The 18886-nt window shown below is 39.5% G+C and overlaps 1 protein-coding gene across 2 annotated transcripts in view; it reads right to left on the minus strand.

The window, feature by feature from the left end:
• Positions 1 to 5577: 5577 nt before the first annotated feature.
• The window catches only part of LOC149462017 (synaptotagmin-2-like), a 172589-nt gene continuing 159280 nt past the window's right edge, over positions 5578 to 18886 (minus strand). For both annotated transcript variants that reach the window (XM_089677584.1, XM_089677585.1), the window contains exon 9: positions 5578 to 9505. In XM_089677584.1, coding sequence (XP_089533710.1) covers positions 9299 to 9505 — 207 coding nt within the window. In that variant the 3' untranslated portion in view covers positions 5578 to 9298. The remainder of the gene's footprint in view (positions 9506 to 18886) is intronic.

Below are 18886 nucleotides of genomic sequence, written 5' to 3' on the forward strand. Positions count from 1 at the left end.
TTTCCAAAACTGAGCTTCTAGTATTCCCCCCAGCCCGTGCCCCCCCCCCCCGACTTCTCCATCAAGATCAACAACACTACCATCAATACCACCCCTCACGCTAGGGTACTAGGTGTAATCCTAGACTCCAATCTGTCCTTTCAGCCCCAATCACTGACAAACTCATGTAGACTTCACCTCCGCAACATCTCCAAGATATGACCGTTCCTAACCTCGGAAACCACTAAATAACTCATTCACTCCCTTATTATATCACGCATCGACTACTGTAACTCCCTCCGCACTGGCCTACCTCATTGCAGACTATCCCCACTCCAGTCCATCATGAATGCTGCTCTGTATCTGCCACCACTCTCCCAATCCCTTCACTGGCTTCCAATTGCCCAGCAGATAAAATTCAAAACACTAACACTGACGTATAAAGCCGCTCATAACACTGCCCCTAACTACATCACCGACCTTGTCTCTAAATACCACCCAAATTGTACTCTCCGCTCCTCGCAAGACCTCCTACTCTCTAGCTCCCTTGTCTCCTCCTCCCATGCTCGTCTCCAGGATTTCTCACGGGCTTCACCCATCCTCTGGAACTCCCTACCTCAAGCTATCAGGCTATCGCCTACCCTGCTCACTTTTAGGTGCACTCTGAAAAACTCATCTCTTCAGAGAAGCCTACCCTGACCCCAGCTAACTACTGGAATCCCCTACTCCCCCACCCACTCAATCCCCCACAGCTAATTACCTCTTGTACCACTATCCCCTTCCTCCTAGATTGTAAGCTCCAAAGGAGCAGGGCTCTCTAATCCCTCTTGTATTGAACTGTATTGTTACTGTACTGTCTCCCTCCATAATGTAAAGCGCTGAGCAAACTGTCGGTGCTATACAAGTCCTGTATAATAATAATAATAAAGTAATTGGTCCAGTTTGGAGAGATGTGCTCTGCAAGTGGCTAATTGTATGGTACCTATGATGTGTATGGTTTGATTTCTTTGGCCCTAGAACCTTTATCATTCACTGATTAATACTATTTTATACTTTTTCTGTTATTTTAAGCTACATTTTTTGGCCTCATTTGCAAGTCTTGCATTGGCCCTTTCTCGCCATCTGGATGTTCAAGTACCTCTAGTTTCTGGTTAGAATATAAGCTTGTTTGCTTGAATTTTTGTAATCTTATTGTCACATCATGGGCTAATTTGTTTTAATATCTACTGATCATAGGTTTGCACTGTGGGGGCTGGCGTACGGTCAAATGCAGTGAACCCCTTGCAGGCTTGAGTGTGAGGGCACTTGGTCCAGTGAGCTCCCTGTGGCAATGTGGGGGAATATCACCTTCTAGAAATGTAATTTAACTACTTGTGTGTGTGGTGATACTTTGTACCATATATTTGATATTATGTTATTGGTTGGAGATCATTTCCTGCACCTGTTTGTCATTTTATTTATATTTTTTGTGGAAAGACTACCTGCTACCCTCTGATGATTGTTAAACTCAACTGAAACGTATTGGGGAATTATCGGCAGCATGAAGTGTACAGTGCTCCTCTGCCACAGTTTAAGGGGTTTCTTGTATTGTGATGTGCCTCATGTTAATCTGAACACAATGTACATGTACATGCTTTTTATGCCTTATATAAATAAAACTATTATGATGGATATTGTGTGGCTGCATTAAAGTCCAAGGGGAGAATACCATTCGCTTCACTTAGTGTTATGTCAATAGCACTTTCTCCATAAGAATTTCACATGGAAGTAGAATTCACTATGAATGCACATCACTGGACACAGAATATTTCTGCCAGCTCTGAAGGATAGTCATTTAAGATGAACACAGTATTATATACTGCGTACAGTACACAATTTTTTAATGGTTCCTCAAATTCAAAGGGAAAAGTCAGGTCCTTTCCCAGGAGATTCAGGAAGGTACAGTCAGGTGATATATTTCAGACACTCTACTTCTCAACCTATCAGGGACATAGCAGACTTTAGGGCTCGTTCACACTTGACTTCATTTCTAACTCTTGCCAAACGCCCATGTAGCGTTAGACAGGCGTTTGTGAAGCATTTTTAACGCTCCACAAACGCTCCCAAAGTGCCCTATGTGCGGTTTTGAGGCAGTTGATAGGCGTTTGCCAAGCGTTAAAACCACACCACAAACTCTTATAATGAAGTTTAAATAGTATTAATGCTCTGCAAATGCCTCACAACTGCACCGCAAATGCCGGCCAGGCGTTTGCGGAGCGGCACCATAGACTTGAATGGGAGGCTTCAACTCCTCCTGACTCAACCAGAGGCGTCAGTTTTGCCACAACGCTAACACTTCCGTATGAAGAGCACTGAGTGCTGCCATGTGCAGAATTTTCAGAGGTGTCTGAGAAGCATTAAAAACGCTTCCCAAATGCCAGTCTGATGCCTGCTGACAGAGCTAGTGTGAACGTAACCTAAATCTGGTAGAGACTCCCCTATTAGGTTCTGATCATGCTCTTTCCGGTATGTATTCTGGAATTAGAGATCACTACTTTCCTCAGTTATCTAGACAAATGGGAAAATGATCTTGGTACTACTCTACCTAATGGGGAAAAAAAACAAGATTTTAAAAAGGCAAAGTTTTGAGGAGTTGATTTTATTTGAATCTTTAAAATTCCACAGTCAGTATACATTTCGTACAAATACAATCCAGTCATATCATTCAATACACTTATATAAAAATCCTATAAACACTCCACATGTGGTTGTTTGTGTGGTGACTTAAAAGTTAACCAAAAAAGTGACCATAAAGCCTGACACAACGGACCCGTAGATTGGAAAACATATCCACACATTGCAAAATGTATGAGATTTCACTTAAAAAGAAATTTTAAGGCCATGTATTATACAACCAAAAACATAAGTTTTGGTTATTACCCTGAATTTTAAGTTGCTGTATACTAGTTCTCATCCCCATGGCAACTGGCATTTATCTCCATGACCTATTCATCATAGCAGGGGCCATTGCATACATGTAGTAGTTTTTTCCTGTTATTCAAACAATTTCAGAGTAGCAAATGTAATTAAGTGTAGCACCCTTTAGTGTGCTACTAGAATAGTGTAGGCAAATCTGTTGTGTATGACTCATGGTAACTGTGTGAGTCTGTGATTAAGATCAAGCTGGATGGCTTAACAGGTTGGGACTCTATCGCCTCCACCTTGTTCTGGAGGCCTACTAGAACCTTCCAGAAGCAAGTGGACAGAAGAGGTGGAGACCTAATCTGCATGTTTATGGAAGTCTAACCAATCCCAGGTTTGGAGGCCCTTGTAGAGTGGTGGATTAACCCATAAATATGGGATAGTCAGGATGGCTAGGGGAGTCAGTTGGATAATGGAGTGCTGAGGAGACTGTCGGTGGCTTGGGAAGGGTCCCCTAGGTCTAGGGGTTGTTGGCCTCCAGGCTGGGCTTGGGCTGGCTCAGGAGGGTCCATTCAGCAGTATGGCATAAACTGTATCAAGGCCTCATGTAGCAAGTTTTCAAAGGACAGCGCTGTGCTCAATCCTTTATCCTTGTCCTGGGAGAGCTTCAGAGCACCCAGGAGGGCTGGTAGTGTCTCTGGGCTTTGGAGCTGGAAGCAGTTCTACAGGGGAGAGGCAACATCTCTGCATGTAGTTGACCTGATTTTTCAGAGGGGCCTCAAGTTCTTCACCCATACGGGGCTGTTGCTACTGATCCGCAAAGTGATGGCTTTCAAGGAAAAGAACAGTCCAGGATCTGTTTCTGTAAAAACAAAGGAAGTTGGCCCCGTGCTTTGATTCAGTAAAGTTGGGCATGCCATAATCCCTTTTACCCTATCAAAGTTATTTCCCCTAATAAAATAACCAAAACCAAGTTCAAGGACTGTTCATGGACTGTGGATGCAGGTGTAAAAATGCATGTTGCCTGGCTGTGCAGAGCTAAGGCAGATCTGGAAACACAGAGTTGCACCCTTAGAACCTTGGATATGTTTCATGGCTCTAATTTATCATATAAGAATAATCAGAACAGCTTATTCCATCATCCCATATTAAAGATTAATGTTTCTTTACATTGAAAGTCATCGTTTAGCCTTGATTACATCATGGTTTAAACACATAGATCATACAATGTTCATAGACGAATTAACACAGCCTAGCTCTAAATCATTGAGCTGCAACATGTAGGATCTGTGGAAAGAATTTACGACCTTTAGACTATGTAAAGGTTTGCAGTCCACATGATTTAGTGGGGTTGATTTGCTAAAGACAAATAGGCTGTTCACTTTGCAAGGAAAAATGCACTTTGCAAGGGAAACGCCCCCAAGCTTAATGAACAAGGTGAAGCGCTGCTAATTTCCTTTATCCAATCATGTGCAAGCAAAAAAGCTATTTGTGTTTATTTTCCTTGCATCATCATGTGTTCATTGCAAAGTGAACAGCCTATTTGCCTTTAGTAAATCAAACCCAATGATTTAATGACTCATTTACTACGTGTTCTTTTTTAGTGTATATCTGTGCACCATGGAGTTAATACTTCTAGATGGTTTATGGGTTTAGGGGAACTGATACTCCCCTATCTTCTCTTTTTCTATATTGTTACATCATATTTTGCTTGATGTTTATGTGTATGTTTTTATATCATTTATGTTATTTCAAGTTACATAACTACAATGTGTGGATTTAGATAGGTCTAATGAGAAAGTTTTGGTGAGTTTGTCAATTTGAAAAAATGTTTTCTTTTAATAAAAGACTAAATGCTCTTTACTATATTGATTAGCCCACTTTTTGTAGAACTAAGGAACATTCCTAAAGTGGCGAATGCACAGATGGACAATTTCTAACTCTGATTATTATTATATTCCAGAGAATGAAATACTATTTTACAAATAGGTAATGTTTACCTGTATAGGAAAGCAGCAGCCATTCTAAAATCATCTATTTTTCTGCTTGTGTTTTTAGCTATGAAGACAGTAAACAACCCTGGCATAACGAGCTGATCAACCACGTGTCAGCTGGATCAGTAGATACAGAAATATTGGCAGTTAAGTTATATGCAATTCTTGCAAAATGTTGCAAAGGCTCAAAAAAGTCTTCTTTATTTTTACTGAAGGAGCAGACCTGTAGAAAAAACATTTTTGACCAACCACATGCATCTCATTCTCTGGGCATGCAAAATGATCTCTACAGTTATGTATCTGCACATAGGAGAATGCAAGGCTGGATAAAAACTCCAAACTTGTATGATTACTAGTGTTTCTTTTGTCTGTCTACCATAATTAGACAAAATAAAAAAAATGCATATTCTCCATATACGGGGACATAAATGTGCCTAAACCATTTAGAGATTATAAACCAGGGTGTTTATTCAGAACTAGGTCAAACCTAATTACCACAGGTTAGAAGCATAAGAGTGGGTTTGTACTTTGACAAACTTGACTGTAAAAAAAAATTATAATTTACAACCCAATTTAAAGAATCCACTCACAAGGATCCAATATAAAAAAAGACTTAACACAAAATACTCCAAATTGATCTATACAGATAAAAAGGTTACAACAAACCTTTGAAAATAGTGCTTTGAAAGATTACAGAAGACACTTGAGTCAATGTTTCTTTATTAAGGAGACGTCTTACAAAATAACAAAGACAACAATTATCTCACACAAACAATAACACACCAAGGTAGGTGGAACAGAGAAGCACCTTCCGTTAACACCACCTCATATTTTTTGAAAACACAGAGACAAGAGACAGAATACATGCATATTTAGTCTGAGTATACCCCACCTGGATACTCTGTTCTCAGAAATTATGGCTTTTATATCTCAGCATGGCAAAGATTTATAATACAGACAGCACGAGACGCAGGAATGGTCTGTCCCTATGCCAGGGTAAAGGCCATAATCTATTGCATGGATAAAAATCCGTCAACATTTAGCAGGTTATAGGACATCAACAGGACACACACAAATGAAAAAATAAGTTCAGTAAACACACAGCCCCTTTCCATATGTACCTATATTTATTTTATTTTATATATATTTTATCTATATACTTATTTTTCCTCTTTAGCATGCGTACATTCAAAAATATAAAGTGTAAGACAAAACCCTCTCCAAGATATATCCAAATGTTCAGATTAACTGCCAGTAAAGCCTGGAACAGCATTTGGCAGCCTAATTTATTTAACCAATGTGTTATTATTTTTAACCCATTTACATCATGGCAAAACAAAAAGCATTGGGAAAGCAGATCCGCAGTTAGTATAGTTTGCTGCATCACAAAACAAAGGTGAATGTTTATTCTATTACCTTTACTAGTGAATATATAATGCCACAACAGATTTGCCAAGTTAGTAAAGGGGCCAAAAAATATTCCACTGGTCTCACTCACTCTCACGAGCATACATCTATCCCCCATGCTGGTATGTACACGGTGTAACATGCATGTTATGTACAGAATATTTACCATACATCCTGAGCAGGCACGCACATATCTGAACACACAAACAGGCCTCTGATCATAATGGGCATGAAGGAAACATGATTTCTGCAACTTTTCATTAAACATAATATGGCTGCTCTCCGTTATCTGTCTTGGTCTATGAACTACCCTGTATAGCATGGTTTATTTAATTCCTTATATACACACACATCTAGCTTCTTTATACATTACGTGCTCCTCCATTTATGTTTGTATATTTATTTCTTCCAGTCATATAAACTTTTTTTTCTTAGGATTCAAAAAAACCTATCTGCTAAACAGCAAGAGCATATATATTTAAAATATTTGTGATTCACTATCTGTGATGGTCCCAGTGACTATGGAATCATGCTCTAACCATCTGCTCCCTTCTGTGTTTGGCTTTCCCATTCTGAAGTTATGTGATCACAGACACTTTTATTTCAAGGCAATCGCAAGTCATAGAGCAGTGAACATCTCTAGAGAAGCTCAAAGCCCTGATTTGGAGAGCACATAGGTAAGTGGCATCACAGGAATGCTGGGAAGAGGGGACATAGCTATACCGGCAAGACACTTCCAATAATTCTGTTGAGGTACTTCAAAGGTAACTCCTTTACAAATTCCAAAAGTGGCTTTAAGCAATATAAACTAAAATGCATGTTTCCACTGAGAATTCATATTATCTGGAAGTAAAACACTCACATTCCTTGCTAACTCACCTTATCAAAAATCTTTTCCCAATAAAAAGCTTAAAGAACCAAGTAACAGCTTTAAACAATATACTGTAAATTCTCAAATTGTAACTGCTTATTTTGCGTCTTCCTTGTAAAGTTTCCCAAACCTAAACAAATCTTTAATTATGTATAACTTAACATCTTTTGCAAATAATTTTTCACAAATTGTGTATTTTTATTTACAAACTGTGACCTTTCCACTAGCATAAAAATGCAACTACATCTATACTTGCTTTAGACAACAACTGGTAATGACGAGGCCGACTTATTTTTTTCTGATAGATACAATTATTGTTAACCATGTTAACAGTTTAGGAGTCAGGCTGCATACGTAAATCAGTACTCCCTACTACATAGGATCTCACATTTGAAAACTGGAGGCAATAAGGCTGGAATGTCACTAGTAATAAATCATTTATTCCCAGTGTCTTTTTCTTGAATATGTTCTTTAGGTACCTATGGGGTACCCCTTAACATGCATCTTTACAGATACTATAGTCAATTCTGGCTAAACAAAACCGTTACTGCCACTGGTAAACAAAACAGTTACTGCCACTGGTAGTCTTGGGGGGGGGGGGGGGGGGAGAAAAAAAAAAAAGCACAAATAAATATTCTTTTTAACATACAGCTACAATCTATTGACAAATGTTTTCTAATGATTGTTCAAGCCCTAGATTTTAAATTATACAGAGACCATAATATGATCCTTACAGTGTAGGTGTGATGACTTTCAAATTTTGAAGCTATCTCATTTCAATATATTCCCTTGCACTACACCTCATTTTGGGCATAAAATTGGTTGAAAGTTCCCTTAAGCCATAAAACATGACTATTTAGTAAATGCTTGCTTTCTCTATGGTGCTGCCAACAACTGTATATTTTGACATGCAGGAAAAAAAATGTAAATACCCTCCTATATTTTATACATACTTCCCATAATTTGTTATAGACACAAACTGGCAAATACTTTTATACAGAATAAAAATGATAAATGCTATTAGAAAACCTCTCTCAATATTTTGGGTTATCACTTTGGTCTCAGTAGATCTGCAAGCTTTCCTGAATCTTTATGCTGCTTTCTAAAACGTGTGCATCTAACTACTTCACTCATCCATAGAGATACCTGCAATTTTTTGTTTCACCACTTGCATCTGCATTTGGTGGCAAAAGAAATCTATATATTGACCTCAAATAAAATAAAATTGCTTGAGCTAGATGCACACTAGGTATTTAATTTCCTTGGCAATTTATCCTAGAGTAGATGTCTACTTTAGAAAAATGGAAGACATGTGATTCTAAAGACAAGATATTCATACCACCTCTTTCCACTGATGCTACAGAGTAGGAATTATATTATAGATATGGAGATTGCTTATGAAATGGGGAATCTAGAAGTGCATAAGAAAAGTACATTTAAAAATGAAATTATTCGAACAACAGTTATAAGAAAAAAATATGATGTGCATGTCAATTTCTCTAACACACTAAAAGTCTTTGTAAAGAAATATATTCACCTTTTACAGAATATACTGGATTTATTTTTGAGTAAAATATCTTGAAAACATCATCTTCTATACTAATACAATAACAAATGTAAACCTACTGTCCCTACAACTAATAGTAATCATTTAAAATGGATATACTGACTTGTAGCCAAGCCAGAGAACATACAAGTACTTTTTCAATAACCCAGTGGCTGTCTACTACCAATATTTGGAAGACTGGAATATTATACAGCTATTATTTACCCACCAATGTATGCATACAATATAAAGTTTGCCTAGAACACACACAAGAGGTGGATGTCTGGTTGCTAGCACTGATCAGCTTCAGAAGTCATTCTTCATTGATAGAAATCATTGGCTTAGAATCCTATCACTTGAAAAAAAAAAAAAAAAGAGGGAAACTGTCTAACCTCTGAATTTGGTGGCTGAATGTGTAAACCGCTTTGTAGTGTAATACCACCCCTTGAATGTGTTCCATAAGTCCTGGCTGCTGTGCATTTGGGGCTGCCAGTGGGTGAGCAGAAGGTGCTTGTAGATTAAGTCTGCACAGCAGAGTAAGAGGGCATTTGGAGGAAAAATATTAAGGGGAAGTATGTGTGTTGTATGTGTGTTTATTGTTTACTTCTTTGATCCAAGAGCAAGGTCCACTTCTTCTTCTGGTTTGAGTGGATGCCACTGAGCAATAGGGCGACGTGGATTGGCCAACATATCTGACCAATGTCGAAGCTCTGTTCCTGTTGCACTGCATCCAACAAAGATTTTTCCAATTGCCTCATTCTTACCCAGTTTGTCATAGTCCAGAACGGTGATTACAACTTGTACTTTCTGTAATAAAGATAAAAATAAAAGTTCTTAAAAAAAAAAAAAGAAAAAAAGTCTCCACTTATCATAAGACAGTTTTGATTAGTGGGAGCAAGCCATATTAAAATACACATTGTTCAAGGAAACCTGTGCCCTTACTGTCCCATCGTTTTGAAAATGCTACCTTTCTGACTGTCATATTGATTCAATGGTTTTTGTACTTTTTTTCATAGACCAGTAACAAGTATGAATCTCAGGAGTTTTGATTTTAATCAACCTTTACTTCCTGAGTTAAGATCAGCATGTCAGCTAGGCAACTGGCATTTTCAGGAGGTGGTAAGCAATGGCAGCTCCTGTATTTTTTTTTTTTAATGCCTGCAAAGAGAAAAAAAAAAAAGTAAAATGAAAACAACCAAAACACCAAAGGAGAAAAATAAGAAAATAATAGTTACTGAAGAATAGCAGACATCCAAGATGAAATGAAAAAGTATATAGCAATTTACAGAAACAAATATACCAACAGAGTACCATCTTTGGAGAAAAAAAACTGTCATTTTAAGATAGGTATTCTAATGCAGTGGCGTTCAACTTCCTTAACTACTGCAAGTTCAGACATTTTCACCCCCTTCCTGTCCAGGCCAATATTCAGCTTTCAGTGCTATCACACTTTGAAAGACAATTGCACAGTCATGCAACACTGTACCCATATGAATTTTTTTTGAATTTTTTGAGATAGAAAAAACCTTATTTTGGTGGTATTTATTCACCACTGGGATTTTTATTTTTTTGCTATATAAATGAAAAAGTCCTAACATTTTGAAAAAAAAAGTGTTTTTCTTATAAAATTTTTCAAATAAATCTTTCATAAATCTTGGTCAAAATGTATTCAGCTAGCTTTTTAGTAAAAAGAAATAACCCAAATTAGTTTATAACCAAAAATTATAGTTTTCTAAATATTTTAAAAAATTTTATATATATTTTTTCTTTTTTTTTCACATACCGTCACCCTAGCAGTACAGTGTCACTATAGTGACAATGTACTACTTCTGGGGGTGATGAAGATTTTTTTTTTCTTTTTTTACACCGATTGCTTTTACACCCATAAAGGCGTAAAAGCAATTTCTCCTTCTCTCTGGCTGCATTCTTGTAGCCATTGAGAAATACTGTGAGAGCTGTGATTGGTCACAGCTTGTCACATGGTACAAGGCTGTTTTGAATAGCCTTGTACAATGTGACCTCTGATCATTTACAGATTTCACAAGTAGTAAGCAATGATGTCAGGAAGTGACATCTTGTTTACTACTATTGGCAATCAGGGATCACATGAATCGGGACCTCCCACAGAGGTCCCGTACAGCGATTGTGGTGCCGCATGCTCCCAGGGAGCGCGCACAGGCAGTGAATGCGGGGCCAGTTATACAGTGAAGGAAAAAAGTATTTGATCCCCTGCTGATTTTGAATGTTTGCCCACTCACAAAGAAATGATCAGTCTAAAAATCGAACGGTAGGTGTATTGTGACACAGAGACAGAATAGCAACAACAAAATCAAAAGAAATGCATGTGTAACAAATGATGCACTGATTTGCATGTTCATGAGGGAAAAAAGTATTTGATTCCCTATCATTCAGCAGGATTTCTGGCTACCAGGTGTCTTTCATACAGGTAACAAGCGGAGATTAGAAGCAGTCTTTTAAAGGGAGTGCTGCTAATCTCATTTTGTTACCTGTATAAAAAACACCTGTCCACAGGAGCAATCAGACTCCAAACTCTCCACCATGGCAAAGACCAAAGAGCTGTCCAAGGATGTCAGGGACAAGATTGTAGACCTACACAAGGTTGGACTGGGCTACCAAACTATCGCTAAGCAGCTTGGGGAGAAGGTGACAACAGTTGGTGCAATCATTCGCAAATGGAAGAAACACAGAACAACTGTCAGTCTCCCTAGGTCTGGTGCACCATGCAAGATCTCACCTCGTGGAGTGTGAATGATCATGAGAACAGTGAGGAATCATCCCAGAACTACACATGAGGATCTTGTCAATGATCTCCAGGCAGCTGGAACCACAGTTACCAAGAAAACAATTGGTAACACACTACGCCGACAAGGATTAAAATCTTGCAGTGCCCGCAAGGTCCCTCTGCTTAAGAAAGCACATGTCCAAGCCCGTCTGAAGTTTGCCACTGAACGTCTGAATGATGCAGAGGAGGACTAGTTTAAAGTGTTGTGCTCAGATGAGACCAAAATCGAGCTCTTCGGCATCCACTCAACTCGCTGTATTTGGAGGAGGAGGAATGTTGCCTATGACTCCATGAACACCATCCCGACTGTCAAACATGGTGGTGGAAACATTCTGCTTTGGGGGTGTTTTTCTAATAAGGGGACAGGACAACTGCACCGCATCAAAGGGACGATGGACAGGGCAATGTACCATCAAATCTTGGGTGAGAACCTTCTTCTCTCAGCCAGGGCATTGAAAAGGGGTCGTGGATGGGTGTTCCAGCATGACAATGACCCAAAACACACGGCCAAGGCAACAAAGGAGTGGCTCAAGAAGAAGCACATTAAGGTCTGGGAGTGGCCTAGCCAGTCTCCAGACCTTAATCCAATTGAAAATTTGTGGAGGGAGCTGAAAGTTCGAGTTGCCAAACGTCAGCCACCAAACCTTAATGACTTGGAGAGGATCTGCCAAGAGGAGAGATCCCTCCCTCCTGAGATGTGTGCAAACCTGGTGGCCAACTACAGGAAACGTCTGACCTCTGTGATTGCCAAGAAAGGATTTGCCACCAAATACCAAGTTATGTTTTGGGAAGGGGATCAAATACTTTTTTCCTTCATGAACATGCAAATCAGTGAATAATTTGTTAGACATGCATTTCTTTAGAATTTTTTGTTGCTATTCTATCTCTCAATGTTACAATACACCTTCCATTCGATTTTTAGACTGATCATTTCTATGTGAGTGTTCAAAATCAGCAGGGGATCTAATACTTATTTCCTTCACTATAAACACGACCCACTTCGGCACTGCTCCCGTCCAGCCGTTTATGTACAAGTGGTTAATTTTGGGGGTCTCAAGTGTTGCCCCTGACTTCACTAAAGGGCCACACTCGATATTTATGGAACATAGTGCAATAGAAAGTCGAGACTACAGACATGCAGCAAGAGATGGTCAGAATGAATATGCTACTAATCATACTCAGACAGCAGACCTGCAACAAGAGATGGTCAAAGACTACAGGAATGCTGCAAGAGATGGTCAGACTGTAGACATACTGTAGAAGATGGTCAGAGACCTCAAACACACATTATAGGAGAATGCTAGAGTTCATTGCAATTATAACCCTTTTACAAATCAAAGCTTCCATGTTTGTACTTCCTATAACATCCTTAACTTCTGTTTGATGGAGGGTAAAAAAAATCTTAAAGCATGAACCCACTTTTTGCAACTCTGGCATGTGTTAAATAAAACTGTAAAAATCATCGCATCTACTTAGCGTATCCAGGTGAATTATACCTTGGTTTTTTTCAGCACAAATTGGTCCTTTATTTGGTGGTAGATAGTAATGGATAACCTCCAATTTTTTATATTATCAAAAGATAATATTTCTAAATATTAGATATTATTTAAAATATAAAAAAAAAAAAATTGTACAGTTTTAAAAATGTATCTGTATATTTTTTTACTACCACCATGACCTTACACCAAAGACTAACCCAAAAGAAATTCTCCTTTTCCTGAAGATCGCAGCGATACTGTACAGGTGAAATTCAAAAAATGAGAATATCGTGCAAAAGTTCATTTATTTCAGTAATGCAACTTAAAAGGTGAAACTAATATATGAGAAAACCCCAAATCCACAATCTCAGAAAATTAGAACATTGTGAAAAGGTGCAATATTCTAGGCTCAAAGTGTCCCACTCTAATCAGTTAATTAAGCCATAACACCTGCAAAGGGTTCCTGAGCCTTTAAATGGTCTCTCAGTCTGGTTCAGTAGGAATCACAATCATGGAAAAGACTGCTGACCTGACAGTTAATATTATTATACAGTATTTATATAGCGCTAAAAAGTTTGCTCAGCGCTGTACATTATAGTGGGGGACAGTACATGAGACAATACAGTAACAAAACAGGGGGATAGTGGTACAAGAGGAAGTGGCTGTGGGGGATGGAGTGGTGGGAGGAGAGGAGGAGATCGGCTGTTAGGTGAGGGCGAGGTAGGCTTCCCTGAAGAGATGCGTTTTCAGGGTGCGCCTAAAGGTGAGGAGGGTAGGTGACAGTCTGATGGATTGGGGTAGTGAGTTCCAGAGGATGGGGGAAGCCCTGGAGAAGTCCTGCAGTTGGGCGTGGGAGGTGGAGACCAGGGAGCTAGAAAGTAGGAGGTCTTGTGAGGAGCGAAGATTACGGGTAGGGTGGTATTTGGGTATCAGGTCGGTGAGGTAGTTTGGGGCAGCATTATGAATGGCTTTGTACATCAATGTTAGTAGTTTGAATTTAATGCGTTGGGCAATCGGGAGCCAGTGGAGGGAATGACAGAGGGGGGTGGCAGAAGCGGAGCGGTTGGTGAGGTGGATGAGTCTGGCCGCTGAGTTCAGGATAGACTGAAGAGGCGATAGTCTGCGATGAGGATTCCGGTGAGAAGGGAGTTGCAGTAGTCCAGATGTGAGATAATAAGGGAGTGAACGAGTAGTTTAGTAGTGTCTGGGGTTAGGAACGAACATATTTTGGAGATGTTACGGACGTGGATCCTGCATGAGTTTGCCAACGATTGGACATGGGGTTGGAAGGACAGGTTTGAGTCTAGAGTGACACCTAAGACTTTGGCTTGTGGGGTGGGACTGTGGTGGCGTTGTTGGTTGTGATGGAGAGGGTGGGGGGGGGGGGGCGCACGGGCTGGGGGGAAAATCAGGAGCTCGGTTTTGGAAAGGTTAAGTTTGAGGAAATGGAGCGACATCCAGTCTGATATATCGTTCAGTAGGTGGGTGATACTGGTGGAGACTGAAGGGGTGAGTTGAGGGGTGGAGAGGTAAATTTGCGTGTCATCGGCATAGAGGTGATAGTTGAAGCTGTGGGAGTATATCAGTTTGCCGAGGGAGGAGGTGTAGATGGAGTAGAGAAGAGGCCCGAGGACAGAGCCTTGGGGGACCCCAACAGTTGTACAAAAAACCATCATTGACACCCTCCATAAGGAGGGAAAGCCTCAAAAAGGTAATTGCAAAAGAAGTTGGATGTTCCCAAAGTGCTGTATCAAAGCACATTAATAGAAAGTTATGTGGAAGGGAAAAGTGTGGAAGAAAAAGGTGCACAAGCAGCAGGGATGACTGCAGCCTGGAGAGGATTGTCAGGAAAAGGCCATTCAAAAGTGTTGGGGACTTTCACAAGGAGTGGACTGAGGCTGGAGTCAGTGCATCAAGAGCCACCACACACAGCCGGATCCTGGACATGAGCTTCAAATGTCGTATTCCTCTTGTCAAGCCGCTCCTGAACAACAAACAACGTCAGAAGCGTCTTACCTGGGCTAAAGAAAAACAGACCTGGTCTGTTGCTCAGTGGTCCAAAGTCCTCTTTTCTGATGAGAGCAACTTTTGCATCACATTTGGAAACCAAGGACCCAGAGTATGGAGGAAGAATGGAGAGGCACACACTGCAAGATTCTTGAAGTCCAGTGTGAAGTTTCCACAGTCTGTGTTGATTTGGGGACCCATGTCATCTGCTGGTGTTGGTCCACTGTGCTTCATTTAGTCCAGGGTCAACGCAGCCGTCTACCAGGAGATTTTGGAGCACTTCATGCTTCCTTCCGCAGACGAGCTTTATGGGGATGCTGACTTCATTTTCCAGCAGGACTTGGCACCTGCCCACACTGCCAAAAGCGCCAAAACCTGGTTCCATGACCATGGGATTACTGTGCTTGATTGGCCAGAAAACTCGCCTGACCTGAACCCCATAGAGAATCTATGGGGCATAGCCAAGAGAAAGATGAGAGACATGAGACCTAACAATGCAGAAGAGCTGAAGGCTGCTACTGAAGCATCCTGGTCTTCGATAACACCTCAGCAGTGCCACAGGCTGACAGCTTCCATGCCACGCCGCATTGAGGCAGTAATTGCTGCAAAAGGGGCCCAAACCAAGTACATATGTATGCTTTTACTTTTCAGAGATCCGATATTGTTCTATGTACAATATGTTTTATTGATTGCATGTAATAGTCTAATTTTCTGAGATGGTTGATTTGAGGTTTTCATGAGCTGTAAGCCATAATCTTCACAATTATAAAAAATCACGGCTCGAACTATCTTGCTTTACATGTAATGAGTCCATCTCATATATTAGTTTCACCTTTTAAGTTGCAATACTGAAATAAATGAACTTTTGCACGATATTCTAATTTTTGGCGTTTCACCTGTATATGTGTATGTTATTTGTTTATACCCATAATAGGGCTGGAAGCACATTGTACAGCATACACAGTAGTGCATACAGTTGTATTCAAAATAATAGTGTGTTGAAAAAAGTGAATGAAGCTCAAAATCCATCTAATAGCTTTTATTTCCATACACACAAATGCATTGGGAACACATTCTATTCCAAATCAAAACATGAAAAAAAATATATCAAATTTGTGTTGTTCCTCTAAAAAATTTTAAGAAAAGTGAATATTAGACTGTTCAAAAAAAATAGCAGTGTTTGTATTCTTCTTTACAAACTCAAACATTCACTATATAAATTAAAAAATGTTTGAAGATTTTGCTTTCCTTTGAATCACTTAATATTTAGTTGTATAACCACAGTTTCTGAGAACTGCTGTACATCTGTGTTGCATGGAGTCAACCAACTTCTGGCACCTGTGAACAGGTATTCCAGCCCAGGATGATTGGACTACATTCCACAGTTCTCTATTTCTTGGTTTTGCCTCGCAAACTGCATTTTTGATGTCACCCCATAAGTTTTCTATTGGATTAAGATCCGGGAATTGGGCTGGCTACTCCGTAACGTCAATCTCATTGGTCTAGAACATAGATGTTGCACGTTTACTGGTGTGTTTGGGGTCGTTGTCTTGTTGGAACACCCATTTCAAGGGCATTTCCTCTTCAGCATAAGGCAGCATGACCTCTTCAAGTATTCTGATGTATTCAAACTGATCCATGATCCCTGGTATGCGATAAATAGGCCCAACACTGTAGTATGAGAAACATCCTCATATCATGATGCTTGCGCAACCATGCTTCACTGTCTCCACAGTGTACTGTGGCTTGAATTCAGTGTTTTCAGTGACAAACTGTCTCCGGCCACTAGACCCAAAAAGAACAATCTTACTTTCATCAGTCCACAAAATGTTGCACCATTTCTCTTTAGGCCAGTCAATGTGCTCTTTTGCAAATTGTAACCTCTTCAGCACGTCTTTTTTTCAACAGTGGGACTTTGCGGGGGCTTCTTGCAGATAGCTTGGCTTCACATAGGCGTCTTCTAATTATAACAGTACTCACAGGTAACTTTAGACCTTCTTTGATCTTCCTGGAGCTGATTGTTGGCCGAGTCCTTGCCATTTTAGCTATTCTTCTATCCATTCGAATGGTAGTTTTTCGCTTTCTTCCATGTTTTCAGGTTATGGTTGCCATTTTAAAGCATTTGCAATCATTTTAGCTGAGCAGCCTATCATTTTCTGCACTTCTTTATATGTTTTCCCCTCTCCAATCAACTTTTTAATCAAGGTACGCTGTTCTTCTGAACAATGTCTGGAACGACCCATTTTCCTCAGAATTTCAGAGAGAAATGCACTGTAACCAGCATGTACAACATTTGCTGCCTTCCTTAAATAAGGGCAATAATTGCCACCTGTTTTTCAAAGAATGAATGACCTCACTAATAGAACTCCACACTGCTATTGTTTTGAACATGCCCCTTTCAATTAGTGATTCAATTACACAGAATCAGCAGCATGCATGTCATGACTGTTGGGTCTGCTGGATTTCTATTACTCTACTACACCTGCTAGTAAATTATTTGCCATGTAGAAATATAATTTCTACCAAAAACAGCGAATGATCAGGTTAGTGATGTCTGATTGCTATTATTTTGAACACAACTGTATATGCAGCCCCAGGGAAGAAGACCCACTTCAGTGAAGACCCATATATGCATACTATTGGTGCCAAGGGATTAAAGCTTAACTCCAGATTTCAAGCAGGCCCAAACAAACTATTTCAATTACTAATACATGCGTCCACAGTCAAAGCTGTATAAACTGCATGTAGCATCATCTACACATAGTATACAGCGTTATGTATAGTTAGTGGTACGGGGACTTCCAATCTTTTTTTCTGAAACAAAATTGAGTCAGGCTTTGTGCTGCTTTATCATTCACAGAAACCTTTGTATTTTATAATTGAATACAAGACTTCCTTTGATTAGCTGAGGTGGAGATCGTGATATTATTTGTCCACCTCAGCCAATTAGAAGAGGCCTTGTATTTATTCATAAAAAACAAAGCTTCTAGTGAATGGCCAAGTAGTGCTAAGGTAGACTTAATTAAGTCCCTGTACCACTGCAGGAAAATTGCGCTGTACAATGTGGGGTAGATTTACTAAAAAACTGGAGCTTGCAAAATCTGGTGCAGCTCTGCATAGAAACTAGTCATCTTCCAGTTTTTATTTGTCAAAACTTAATTGAACAAGCTGAAGTTAGAAGATGGTAGGTACAATTGCACCAGATTTTGAACTTTCCAATTTTAGTAAATCAACGCCTGTATGTAGCTGAAGCTACATACAGTTTATACAGTGCTGACATTGGGCGCATGTATTGGGCTAGGCCAAGCAAACTATTTAAACTGAAATGAAACCTGGAGTTAGGCTAGGTCCACACGTATGCAGGTTGCAGCTGATGCATTTTTTCACGTGTATTTTGAGGTGCGGTTTTTCACACTTGTTTTTGATGTGCTTTTGTTGAGATTTGCGTTTCCAGGATGTGTTAATATTGCTAGGGGGAAGTGTCTTGTCGTGCAGGAAATGCATGAAAAACACATGTACATATATTTTTCATGCATTTCCATCGAGATCTATGGAACCAAAAATGCAATCTCAACAAATATTACAATAGTGCCGCGCTCCTAATTATTATTAATAACATAGTAGTAAATATCACAAAAAATGATTCTGAATTCGGTCCATATAATCGTGTATACACAATATATATAATAATAAAGTGCAACCATAAGTGACAATAAAGTGAAAATAACAATCAATATTCAATGTGCACAAAATAATAAATATAAACATGATTGATAGTAAATAAATGATGAATAAATCAGTCTCTGGTGATACACGTGAAAATTCCCAAGTGATGTTAGCTCCAATTCCCAGTGACTTGAATAATAATCTTATGCGCTCACCTCATACAAAGCCTATGAA

The sequence above is a fragment of the Staurois parvus genome, unplaced genomic scaffold (assembly GCF_062004578.1).
Source record: "Staurois parvus isolate SC_StPar_1 unplaced genomic scaffold, SC_StPar_1.0 ptg000188l, whole genome shotgun sequence".
Lineage (NCBI taxonomy): Eukaryota > Metazoa > Chordata > Amphibia > Anura > Ranidae > Staurois > Staurois parvus.